This window comes from Chenopodium quinoa, unplaced genomic scaffold, assembly GCF_001683475.1.
Source record: "Chenopodium quinoa cultivar QQ74 unplaced genomic scaffold, ASM168347v1, whole genome shotgun sequence".
NCBI lineage: Eukaryota > Viridiplantae > Streptophyta > Magnoliopsida > Caryophyllales > Amaranthaceae > Chenopodium > Chenopodium quinoa.
In genome coordinates, this window is record NW_018745068.1 from 1724835 (window position 1) to 1738202 (window position 13368).

Here is a 13368-nt window from a genome sequence, read left to right on the forward strand (position 1 = left end):
AACTCGTTCGATGAGGGGCAGGCGTCCAAGGATTATTTCCCTGAAGTTGTAGTTACTAAGGATGATAGGGGCAAAATCAGAAGGCCGCATGATGACCCTATTGTCATCGAATGGAAAGTGGCCAACCAAAGAGTTGGCCGGACCCTCATTGACACCGGGAGTTCGTCTGATCTCATCAGTCACAACTGCCTGACCAAGCTCAGGTACAAGCCCGAGAGTATGCACAAGGTCTTTCATCCCTTAGTAGGATTTGGGGGTGGTGTGGTACATCCGGTAGGTCGAATAGACTTACCTATTCGTCTAGGCGAGAAAGGGGAAGGACGCCACATGGTGGCCCGGTTCTTAGTTGTTGAAGAACTGACGGCCTACAACATGATTTTGGGGCGTCCTACCCTAAATGAATCCAAGGCTGTTATCATTCCGTCTCTCATGCTTCTCAAGTTTGAGAAGGATGATACAACAGTCGGCTCCCTACGAGGAGACCAGAAAATGGCCAGGGAGTTTTACCTCTCTGATGTTAAGCCCACTGTGGTCGCAACCGGCCCCAATGGAGAAACTACTGACCCAGACCAAGTCAAGGAAGCCGCGCCTGCTGCAACAGTTGCCGGCAAGAAGAGAAAGACCAACCAAATGGTGGCCGAGAAAAAAAAAACAGGCAATAGCAATCACTAACCGGTCAAAGGCCAGATGAACTCCGTCCCCGGCCGACTGGTGAACACATGGACATCGTCCTGGATGACTCTTGACCTGACCAAACTGCTAAGGTTGGGACGATTGCTTTTGTTAAACTCGGTGCAGACTTGCACCACTTGTTAAAAGAATTCAAAGATATCTTTGCCTTTGAAGTAGACAAGATGCCAGGCATTAGCCCAGATCTAGCCGTCCAAAAAGAAGCTGGTAAGGCAAAAGAAGAGGAACCATGGTGAAGAAAGAAGCTAGGCGGCAGCCGCCAAGGTGAAAAAATTGTTAGATGCTGGTTTCATTTGGCAATGCTACTTCCCTAATAGGGTTGCCAATGTTGTCCTAGTAAAGAAGCCGAATGGAACCTGGCGCATGTGTGTAGATTACATAGACTTACACAAGGCATGTCCGAAGGATAACTCTCCTCTCCCAAAGATCGACAGTCTGGTCGACTCTACAGCCGGCCATGCCTTGATGAGCTTCATGGAGGCCTATTCAGGCTTTCACCAGATACCCTTATGGAAGAAAGATCAAGAAAAGACGGCATTCGTCACTGATCAGGGGTTATTCTGTTACACTGTGATGCCGGTTGGTTTGAAGAATGCGCCTGCTACCTTCCAGAGAATGATTAATACAGTCTTCATTAATCAAATTGGAAGGAATGTTGAGGTGTACATTGATGATATGATAGTCAAATCCAAACTTCAGACGGACCATCTTATAGATCTCCGAGAAACATTCGCCACACTCAAGCGGCACCAGGTCATGGTCAATCCCAAAAAATGTGTTTTTGGTGTTGAGTCTAGGATGTTCCTCGGATTTTTAATTGATCAAAGGGGGATAGAGGCCAATCCAGAAAAAATACAAGCGGTCATAGACATGCAGTCGCCCCGTACTGTAAAGGAAGTTCAAAAATTAACAGGTTGTCTGGTGGCATTGGGGAGATTCCTCAGTCGGTCAGGCGATAAGTGCCTCTATTTATTCCAAGCAATCAAGAAGAAGACTATGTTTGAATGGGGGACGGATGCAGAGGCGACCTTCCAAAAGTTGAAGGAACACTTGCACTTTTTGCCAAGGCTAGTCAGCCCCCTTTCAAAGGAAATGTTATACATGTACTTGGCCGTCTCTGATCATGCTCTCAGTGCGTTCTTCTTGCTGAAAGAGACGGCTGCCAGCTCCCTGTCTATTTCATCAGCCATGTCTTGAAGAATGCTGAGTTACTGTACCCCATGGTTGAAAAATTTGGCCTGACCCTCTTCATGGCAGTTAAGAAGCTAAAACTCTACTTCTTGGCACATCCGGTTATGGTCTTTTGAGCCAAAGAAAGTAGTGAAGGGGTAGGCACTTGCCGACTTCATTGTTGAAATGACTAGGCCGGCTGATCTAGAAAATCCTGACCAACTCTGGAAGGTATATGTGGAGGGAGCTCCACAATGAACGGCTGTGGTGCAGGCGTCATATGTCAGTCTCTTGAAGGGGACAAATATGAATATGCATTGCGTTTTAAGTTCCAGGCCTCGAACAATGAGGCTGAATATGAAGTCTTACTAGCCGGAATCCGCATGTGTAAGGCGGTTGGGGCAAAGAGAGTGGATGCCTGTTCTGATTCACAATTGATCGTTAGCCAATACCATGGTGACTATGAAGCCACACATCCAGCTATGATCAAGTATCTACAGGCGGTCAAAGAAGAGGATGGGACACTTGATGAATTTCATCTAAGTCAGGTGCCCAGGTCTGAGAACAATCAGGCGGATGCTCTCTCCAAATTAGCATCATTCGCCTCTTGTGACACACCAAGGTCTGTTTTCTGGGAAGTGATGGAAAAAAGAAGCATTGAGGAGGAACCCATTGGAGTCCTTGATGGAAGCTCAACCTGGATGGATGGCATCCGGGCATACTTAACAGACGGCACCCTGCCGGATACTTACCCAGAGATGATCATAATGAAAAAGTGTGCGTCCAACTTTAAAATTCATAAAGGGAAACTTTTCAAGAAAGGATATCTTCAACCTCTTTTGAAGTGTGTTACTCTAGAAAAGGGCCGAGAGGTCCTCGAAGATTTGCATTCAGGGTTCTGTGCTTCCCACATAGGCGACAAGACCCTAGCAAAGAGAGCCAGACGGCAAGGCTACATCTGGCCTACCCTAGAAGCAGACGCCATGGATATGGTGAAAAAATGTGACAAATGTCAAAGGTTTGGCAAGCTCATCCATCGTCCGGCCACTGACCTGACGGCTATCCATAGCCCCAGTACCATTCGCCAAATGGGGCATGGACATTCTGGGACCCTATACGCCTGCTACAGGTGGACGGAAATATATTTTGGTAGCAGTCGACTACTTCACCAAGTGGGTAGAAGCGGAGCAGTCAAAGGCATTAAAATAAAAGATGTCATCTCCTTTATTTAGAGAAATGTCATCACTAGGTATGGGGTAACCATGTCTATGGTCTTTGGCAATGGACCTCAATTTGAGACGCCTGCTCTCAAGAACTGGTTGGGAGACCAAGGGATCTCTCACTGTTTTGCATCAGTTGGCCGCCCCCAAGTAAACGGCCAGGTTTGAAGCCTTCAACAAGTTAATCTCTGATGGAATAAAAAAGAAGATTGAAAGAGCTGGCGTTCTATGGGCTGACGAGCTACCGCATGTTCTATGGGCCATCAGGACGACTGAAAAATGGGCGACTGGTGAAACTCCATTTCTCATGGTTTATGGGGCAGAGGTTGTTCAGCCTATTGAGCACTATGAGCCGACTCTTTGACTCATGCTTTATGACGAAGAAGCTAACTGGGGCAAGCCTCCTGTACATTGTCGGCCTTATTTCCTGCAAGTCTCCTCAGTTTTTTGCAAGTCTCCTCAATGGGGAAAGCCGCCTGTATACAGTCGGCCTTATTTCTTTTAATCACTTACTCTCGCATGAGTAAAAATGTTAAGTCTAGACAACTTAGCAAACTGTTCTTCTCTGAACAACCTAATGAGGCCATAGGCCGGATGATCAACCTAAGGCCCATGGCCGGATGATCCTTATGAAATTAAACTAATACGTCTGTCCCAAAAAAGAGCAGGCGTCCGGCGACATCCATCTGGGTGAATTCGTCGCAGAGAGCATCTCCCATTTGGGTGGCACAATACTCTATAAACCTAAAACAAACAGCCCTACCGAGTGTCTCCAAGACAACCTCGCAGTCGTTTGACCTGAGACAAAGATAAACGTACCGCTTTACTGCGAACACGCGATAGTCAGTTAAAATCTAAGTCAGAAACTGCCTGTTATTGCTTGGGACAATACAATTGGCATAATTTGAGTAAATAGCTAAGCAAAACTTGGCGAATAAAGAGGTACCATGTGGCCAAAGCCGCATGTTTCTTCTACTCACTCAAATCAAAGTGACAGAGATTGATTAACCCAAAGGGTTAACTCATAGTCACATTGGCAACCTTGGAATGAACCTAAACGATGCGAACCAAACCGCTTTTTTTTTTGGCAAATAGACGGTATTCAGCCACTATTCCTTCTAAAGGTTAGCAAGCCGTAACCGCTTGTAAACCTACAGGCGACTACTACGGCTGAATATTCCAAGCGCCGCCTGTTTCCATACGAGAAACGATCAATGGCCTAAAAATTGTAAACAGAAAAACAACATGCGGCCACGGCCGACTGATTCTTTTGTTTACTCAAGTTCAAGTGACGGAGACTGATTAACCTCAAAAAGTTAAATCATAGTCACTCACCCAACCTACAATGGAATCTAAAAAGTACGAATGAAGCCGCCTGTCCTTGTAATAAACAGACGGCATTCGGCCACTAATCCTATTTAGCTTAGCAACACCGTGGAAGCTACTTTGATTTAAAACATCCAGATTAGCGCCTGTTCTGTACAAGCACCAAGCAGACGGACTATTTAGGATCAATAAAATAAACTAAGTACAAACTTAGTATACTATGGTTTACTATAAGGCCGAAAGCCGAGTTATGCTAGGTATTCGCCTGGGCAATGGCCGACTGACCGCCTGGTTTGGGGCAATCACCATAGTGATTGATTGACCTAGAATTAGTAATACCCAAAGTATCAAAAATTCCAAGTCAATCAACTCACCTTTGAAAACCAGGTGCTAGTTGCCCAGGGCCAAGAACAGTCGGTATATAAAGCATTCATGAAAACAAGAAGCAAGCTACATACACTTGGCAAAATTCATGAAAAGCAAAAATTCAAAAACTTCAAAATTTGGAGAAACCAGCAAAAACGACCGGATGTTTAATATTAACAATCGGCCAGGAGACCAACAGGAAATGTTAAAAATTGAAATTGTCAATAAACCCCGACCCCTTGGTCGGGTAATGATACAGAACAAGCGGCACACGGGCCGAAGAAAGTTGACATATAAGAAAAATGGGAATTCAAGCAGTTGGAGGACGTTCAGTGTCGGTAGCCGCTTGGTTTGGATCCTCGTCATCCGCCTCCTCCTGCGGCGGCTCTTCCTCGGCATTCGCCTCCCCTTGTCATCCTCTTCCTGGTCCGACTCCCCAGAAGTGGAGTCAGACGCCTCATCCTTTGCATCCTCCTCGCCGTCTGCCTGCTCCATGATCTTCTTGTTGTATTGATTAGTACATGCGGCGAATTGGCTCTCTCATTTTTCATATACGGACTTTGGGAAGAGGGCCGCCTAGGTCATCTTCATAATGGCGCTGCAATCGTCCATCATGTCCTGGATAATGACCATCTTCTCCTAGCAAGCTTTCTCATTAAGCTTTTGAGTGAGGTCAGCCTCTTGATTCTGCAGGCTGCCCTTGAGTTTATTTACCCGGGCGCGGAGTCCCTCGGCTTCCTTGTCCGCCTCCTTAAGAGGCGCTATCTCAGCTTGGAGGTCCTTTACAGACTTCTCTAGCTCTAAGATCTTCTTCTTGACAGCCTCTAAGTCCTTTTTGACCTACAAAGTGGCGGACGCCTGGTGATACAGTATGTCATTGGTCATAATCTCGTTTTGAGCTATCTAGAACATAGCTTTGTCAAAATCAGAGGCGGTCATGGCATTCGCAGTTTTTACCTCTGTGTTCTTTTCGGAGATGGGTTTATGGAGACCATACACTCGCAGCATAGACTGCACTCGGCCAAAAACAGTCGTCAGTTATTGGCGACCAGGCAAATATTTAAATAAAAAAAAGAGAGAAACTTTTTACTAAGTATACCTCAGCAAGGAGAGCCAGGATGGCTTCAAGGTTAAGGGTGCCGACTCCCTTAACAGACTCCCTGTCCTTAACAGGGATGGCCTTCAGCATGGACTTGGCCATTTGAACCAGGTCCGGCTCTAGAGGGGCATCTGCAAAGTAGACCCTAATTAATACGCGGCATAAAAACAGAAAACAAGCCGCCTGATTTCAGAGTAGTCGGTTGCTTGATGAAACTTGGGAGATTTGAATAAATTATACCTCTCGCCGCCTTTTTCTCTCTCGGAGGCCGGCTTCTCCCAGGGGTAGCCACAGTTCTTCCCCCGCTTTGGGGAGTCCTTCCTTGATTTCGGCCGACTGTCTCCTGGCGTTACCAGGAGTCGACACATCCCCAGTCGTCTGTTTCCTGACCTTGGGGTCCGGCTGGGAAGAAGAGGAAGGTCTGGCTACATCGCTCGGCAACACAAGTCATTGAGTCAGAAACAGGCGACGGATATAAAAAAGAAATTGTGCTAAGTTAAAGTAACTCACCCTAAGCGCCTGTTTGGCAGGCGACTCCTCAGTGGACCGCTTGCCCAATGGCCGCGCGGATTTGGGCGACTGCTTTCTTGGAGGCCGAGATTTTGTCCATAGCTTTATCTGCAAAGATGAATCAAATGGTTAGACGCTGAATTAGCCAAGTCTTTCAAGACACTCTTAACAGGCGGTCCACTACCTCACGGCATCTCCTCGCTAAGTCGCAGGCGGCCAGATATGTCCCATCATATAACCAGTTATACTTTGGGATGTAAGTTTGAGGGATGAACTCCCTCACCCCAGTCTCGGGGTTCGCCTGTATATCAACTTTGAAGAGCCCTCGGTCTAGGATCTCTTCTTTTGATTTCGAGGAACAGGCGGCAGACCAGATCCGCCTGTCAAGTAAGGTGGATCCCTGTTCCACCTATTGAACTTCTTGTTCTTGACCTTTTCAGAGTGGGATACTATGTAGAAGGTGTTTCTCCAATCCTTCCACTTGTTCTCCTTCCCCATGGTCATCATGTAGCCCTTGTGGCTAGTCAGCTGGAACCAGCCAGTCCCGCTTGTTTTTGGGGTTCGACTGAGGTAGTTCATGTGAGCAAATGCTTCAAAGCTTGACAATTAATTCAGAAACAATTAATTCACATACATATTAACTCACAATTATAGAAAGTCAGACACCTGACACCTTGAACTAAGCAATTACGCATTGCAGATACTCTCTTGGTGTCCAAGAGAGACCCTTTAGTTTCCGCACTTTACTCCTCAAACACGTTCTAACTTGATCGTCGGAGGCGGAACTCCCACCCACAGGAGTCTCCATTGTTTTGCAGGTACAAGCATCTAGAGGTCGGTCTTGGAATTATAACTCTCCCGCAGGACATCAAAAAACCCCGAAACAGGAAGGTATAAGACAAGTGTCGCGGTATGAAAAGTTCTTGAAGGAGTTATGCACTAACAAGAGGAGATTGAGTGGAGATGAAAAAGTCAGTGTAAGTGAGGATGTGTCTGCTGTGTTACTGAGGAAAGTTCCTCCAAAGTGCAAGGATCTAGGTATTTTTACTATACCTTGTAAAATAGGTAACACGAGATACGATAGATGCATGCTAGACTTAGGAGCTTCTATTAATGTCATGCCTTTATATATTTATAAAGCTTTGAACTTAGGACCTTTGAAAGACACTCGAGTGATTATTCAGCTTGCTGACCGTTCTAATACATATCCTATAGGAGTAGTTGAGGATGTCTTAGTGCAAGTGAATGAACTGGTATTTCCTACTAACTTTTATGTTTTGGATATGCCAAATGATGAATACCCTAGTGCAACACCTATCTTATTAGGAAGACCTTTTCTGAAAACATCCAGAACTAAAATTGATGTTCACAGTGGGGTGTTGACCATGGAATTTGATGGGGAGATTATCTGGTTTAATTTATTTGATGCCATCAGATACCCCTTTGATTGTGAATCTGTTTCTAGTATAAATGTCATTGATGCACTAACTGAGCAAGTATTTTGTCTCTCTGGTCATGATGGGTTAGATATTGTTTTGACTGAACCTGTGGAAAAAGAGAAATATACTGACTTGCAGGAACATTTTGAGCTTGAAGATGAGATCAAGGAAGCTTTCCCTTCCTTGGAAGTGGTTCCAAATAAGCAAGGAAGGTATGCAGATCGTTTTATGAAATTGCATGTCACATCTAACAGACTTTTGCCTTCTATTATACAGACCCCTGAAGTGGAACTAAAGCCACTGCTAGACCATCTCAAGTATGCATTTTTGGGAGAAAATGACACTCTGCCAGTCATAATCGCAAGTAATCTAACTCCGACTCAAGAGAAAAAGCTGGTGCAAGTTCTCAAGGAGCATAAAACAACTCTAAGGTGGACGGTTGCTGATATAAAAAGAATTAGCCCCTCTATGTGTCAGCATAGAATCTTATTAGAAGAGGGAGCTAAACCTGTGAGACAAGTGCAGCGACGACTTAATCCACCTATGATGGAAGTGGTGAAGAAAGAAGTAATGAAGCTTCTTGAAGTAGGGGTGATATACCCTATATCAGATAGCCCTTGGGTCAGTCCCTTGCAAGTGGTCCCAAAAAAGTCAGGAGTCACAGTGGTGGAAAACGATAAGGGAGAAATGGTTCCCACACGAGTTCAAAATGGGTGGAGAGTTTGTGTAGATTACATGAACTTTAATTCTATGACTCGAAAAGATCATTTTCCCTTACCCTTTATTGATCAAATGGTAGAACGTCTTGCTAGTCATGCTTATTACTGTTTTCTTGACACGCGACAGTCGTACCAGTTAGAGTTAGGTTTATTTTTGGTAGACACGCGACAGTCGTACCAGTTTATCTCTTTTAATCTAATATCATATCATATCATATCACTTACAAATAAAGCTGGTCTCGTAGCCAGGCCACGAAACATCGACACTTAGCATTCTAGATTTTTTCCAAGCGTCGTGCCACGTAGGCTACAAATTGGTATTATTGTGACATATATGATGCTAAGTAAGCGAATTTTGGATAGATTTTTTTAAGATAAAAATGTTGTATAAAATTTTACTATCGATAAACTTATAATATTTCATATATACAAAATTAATCATAACTTTTAATAGATATCCTATAATTTGGTTCTATTTTCGTCATAAAATTCATTTTAAAAAGTTTTTTAAAGTAAGATCCATTTATATATAATATATTTAATTTTTTTGAAACATCACAGAGAATTATTTTAGTTTGGTGAAAATAATTTCAGCTCAGTGAAAATAATTTCAAGTTGACTACAAAAACTACAAAAGGGATTATATGGCCCTTTTTAAAATTCAAGCCAAAAAATTTATCCTAAAATCCATTTACAAACAAATTTATAAAAAGTACACTATTGTATAAATAAGCGATATGATATCATATGGCCAAATAGTCCAAATCATCAAAAGGGATTATATGGCCGTATTTAAAATTCAAGCCAAAAAATTTATCCTAAATTCTTATCAACGCCCGGGCACAAAACTAGTATATTTTATATATATATATGTGTATATATATATATATGTGTGTGTATATATATATATATATATATATATATATATATATATATATATATATATATATATATTGAAAGGAATGGTGTCCTTCCAACAAGTGTATTATTCTAATAGAGGGTTCAGAATTATTACAGAGCTAATTCTTCAGTAAGGTCAAGTGATCAGAATGCCTAGGTGGAGGCCGCTTCCCATCAGTAATGTTAAGGTATATTACAGCTTAATCTTAACTGAACCCTTCGGGTCGAACCCAATCGAACAACCGATACGAGACGACGAATTAATCCGAAGGATTTAATGAGTCGACAGCGTTTTACGAATACAGACGTCGGATATCGAGCCTAGGGCGTCGAGACCGAGCGTCGCAAAATCACAATCGACAAGTATGAGCGTAGCCGTAGCTAGGCTAGGCTAGCTCATCGCAAGCCTAGGCGCACCATGTGTGTGCTAGGCGCACCATGGTGTGCTAGGCGAGGCATGAGTGCCTGGGTGCTATCGCAGCCCTAACATCATGCCTAGGCGCTATCGCAGCCCTAGCATGATGCCTAGGCACCACCGCTTCCCTATCGCACCAAGCACAGTACCCATGTGTGTGTGCATGTGCGTAGGCACTATCGCAGCACCCTAGCACCACGCACAGCACCATCGCAGTGCTGGGCACTGGCGCATGTGCGTGTGCGTGCATGCCTTGCACCATCGCAGGCCATAGCATGCCTCGCACCATCGCCCAACACGCATGCTAGGCCCTTGCGTGCTTAGTCACTCTGGCTAGGCTAGCAGTGCGTGTGGTGCGTATGCGTGTTGGTGCGCATGCATGTGGTGCGTGTGCGTATGGGCGAGAAGTGTGCTGGGTGTGCGCTGCTAGCAAGTGCGTATGGGCGAGAAGTGTGCTGGGTGTGCGCTGCTAGCAAGTGCGTGGCCTTAGCTGGCATGGCTATGCGTAACAGCGTGTGTGTGAGAGATATTACGTGGGAGTGCTGGGCCAGTGCCAGCATGCTAGCACAACACAACACTAGCACGCAGCACCAGCGCCAAGCATCACCCAGCACCAGCAAGCGCTGGCTAGCTGGGATGCGAGGCTGCTAGCTGGTGCTAGCTGGCAACCAGCACAGCCCCATTGAGGCGGTTTGTGTGTGGGTGTGGGGCCAAGCAAAGCCTTGGGGAGCAAGGCTATGGTCCCCCCCTCCTAACCTTGGCCATCACTCATTTGCATATGATCATGCCACTTGTCGCAATGTGATTAAGTTGATTATTTATTTAATTTAGAATTAAATAAATTATTGATTTTACCAACTCTCCCACATTGGTGGAAGATTGGAAATCAAGAGTGCATTTCCCTATATATACCAAAGGCATGGGTATTGGGAAAAACACAACCTTGAGTGGAATTAAAAGGCAACTCTTGATTTGAGTAAACCTTGATTCGTAAAACTCATAGTTTTATTTGTCCGGGTCTCGACTAACCTTCGAGACTTAGGATGCTCGGGTCGGGTTCGAGGGTACGATCCCGTTGGAGACCTCGTATTTTCGGGGTTCAAGTAAGAGCTCATAGTTGAGCGAAGCACGCGTCAAAGGTATAATCTTTTATCCTTTCTTGTGTTTTAATTATGTTTTTCTTGCTAATTGCATTTATTATGGGGGCGGGTCTTGGCGGGTTTCTTTCCGCGTAGTGAGGGTCACTACGAAACCCAACATATATATAGACCACACCCCTTATGTGAGAACTCTAATTTATATGAAAACAAATCTAGACCATTGATCAAATTGAATCTAACCATCCAAAAGAAACATAGTAATGGCATTTTCGTAATTTTCTGAATTTGAATTACACCTCCTTCTCTCTTTGCTATTCTTCTTGACTTTCATGTTCAACATCTCTTTCTCCTCAAACTTTCAAACCTCTTGTCTTTCTCTCTCCTCAAATTCCAAAATTGAACACAAATTGCTGCAAATTGAAGAATTTTTGTTCAAATTCTGCATAAACAACCTAAATTGCTCAATTCAGGTACGTTTTTTTTTTCGATTTTGTTGAAATTTTCATGAAAAACGCATGATGTTCAAGTAGATTTTGCGATTTTTCGAGTTGATTGCGATTTTATTTTTTGCGATTTTTGTGATTTGATTTTTGCGATTTGATTTATGCGATTTTCTGATTGATTTTCATGAATTTCGCATGAGTTAAAGTCGATTTTTTCATTTTCATATTTTGATTTTCATTTATTTTCGGCAATTTTAGGGTTCAAAGTTTGGCGATTTTAGGGCTGGAATTTCAGCGATTTTAGTGTCCGAATTTCAGCGATATTAGGTAATTTCAGCGCTACTCTTGATTATTATTGTTTGATTTTTTTTCGTCATTTTACCATTTTTTTTGTGCGATTTATGTGTGGTTTTGTTGGGCGATTTTTTGTGGCATTTTTTTTATTGTTGGTGTCGTTGTTGTTGTGCTCGACAGTCAAGTAATGTAGATTGAATTAAGGATAATTGGTGTCGTTGTTGTTGTGCTTTTTTATTGTTCGTGGTAATGGTCTTCCAGGTTTCCTGTGGTCTTTCATTGTGGTTGTTGTGGTTATACCTTATTAGGATTCTGTAACTGCAATGGTGGCAAGTGGATCATCCGATTCAAGAAGGCTGTTTCTAGGCGCTTCTGGGAAGACCTGGTCAGTGGTTCATATTTTTAGTTGTAAATCTTGTCCAATAATATGATATTTCTATATCCTTGTTTAGCTGTTTGAATCATCTGATGATTGAATGTTATGGATGTTGCTCTGGTCCTTTTGGACATACCTTGTATGGGGAAGGGATAATATTGGAGATCTTGCTCTATGAAACAAGCAGATTGCAATTTGAAATATTTGTGACTTTTTCCCAACAACTTTTATAAAGTATATTTCATAATTTTACTAAAAGTCTAATTTGTTAGTTTTAGAAAGTGTGAAATTTTCAATTGAAAGAAATCCAGCTTTTTCTGAAGTGGAATGTAGTTTTTGAGGTAAATAACTCTGCATAATGCTTTCAACTTTTCAAGTGTCGCTTGTTGTGGCTGTTAAAGTAGTATGAAATATGGATATAGATTTTGATTTCTGAAGGTATTGTACGTTTTGCTTGCTTTTGTTTATATGGACAGAAGAAACCTTATTTCATTCTATCATGGCCTCACTGTAGTAGTTTTTTTCTCTTCTGATTTGTGAGCAGTTCAAGATATACTTGCAAGAGAATGACCACGCTACTGCTATAACTCAAATTTAAGCTATGATGGGCTGCACTGACTTCACTACAGAATTCCTTTCACTTGCAGCACATGAAGCTGTTGCATGTCGTGCACTTGAAGTTGCTGTTTTCTCTTTGCATGATCTCCTCAACATCTACACATCTGGAAAACCAATGCCAGTAGCTGAGATAGTTGTGATCCGCACCACTCTGGCAATCCTTGTTCAAGAATCTGGTCATGAGCTTGATGTCTTGAAATATATGAAGAGAGCCCAAACTAGGATGACTAAGCTAGGGCATGATAATTTCTTTGGGAAAGGCGAGGTTGGAAGGCGAGAACGAAACTGGATTGCAGCAAAAGCATGGAATGCAGGGACACGAGTAGGGGTGGAAGAAAGTTATGAATTTTGTGAAGAATTTTTGGCTTTGGCAGCTGAATTCTATAATGTTAAGATTGACAGGGACACAGAAAGAAACAACTAACTATTTGACAAATGAATGATTAAAGAAATGTTTGCTCATTTGACAAATGAGCAACTAATTATTTGCTCATTTGACAAATGTGCAAATAATTTTTTGCTCATTTATCAAATGAGCATATAATTTTTTGCTCATTTACCATATGAGCAAACAATTATTTGCTCATTTAAATGAGCATTAAATAATTTTTGTTCATTTGTCAAATAAGCAAATAATTTTTTGCTCATTTATCAAATGAGCAAAAATGTGCAAATAATTTTTG

At 42.8% G+C, this 13368-nt stretch overlaps 1 protein-coding gene across 2 annotated transcripts; it reads left to right on the forward strand.

Moving 5' to 3' along the window:
* Nucleotides 1–11069: 11069 nt before the first annotated feature.
* Nucleotides 11070–13168, forward strand: LOC110709432 (TPR repeat-containing protein ZIP4-like). 2 transcript variants are annotated; one of them, XM_021887649.1, is made up of 3 exons: nucleotides 11070–11424; nucleotides 11656–12076; nucleotides 12612–13168. In XM_021887649.1, the coding sequence occupies exon 3, from the start codon at nucleotides 12669–12671 to the stop codon at nucleotides 13107–13109; it is 441 nt and encodes a 146-aa protein (XP_021743341.1). In that variant the 5' UTR covers nucleotides 11070–11424; nucleotides 11656–12076; nucleotides 12612–12668; the 3' UTR covers nucleotides 13110–13168. The 2 variants fall into 2 exon arrangements, with proteins under 2 accessions (XP_021743341.1, XP_021743342.1); XM_021887650.1 differs by lacking the exon at nucleotides 11070–11424 and having other exon boundaries at nucleotides 11576–11724; nucleotides 12000–12076.
* The last annotated feature ends 200 nt before the right edge of the window (nucleotides 13169–13368 follow it).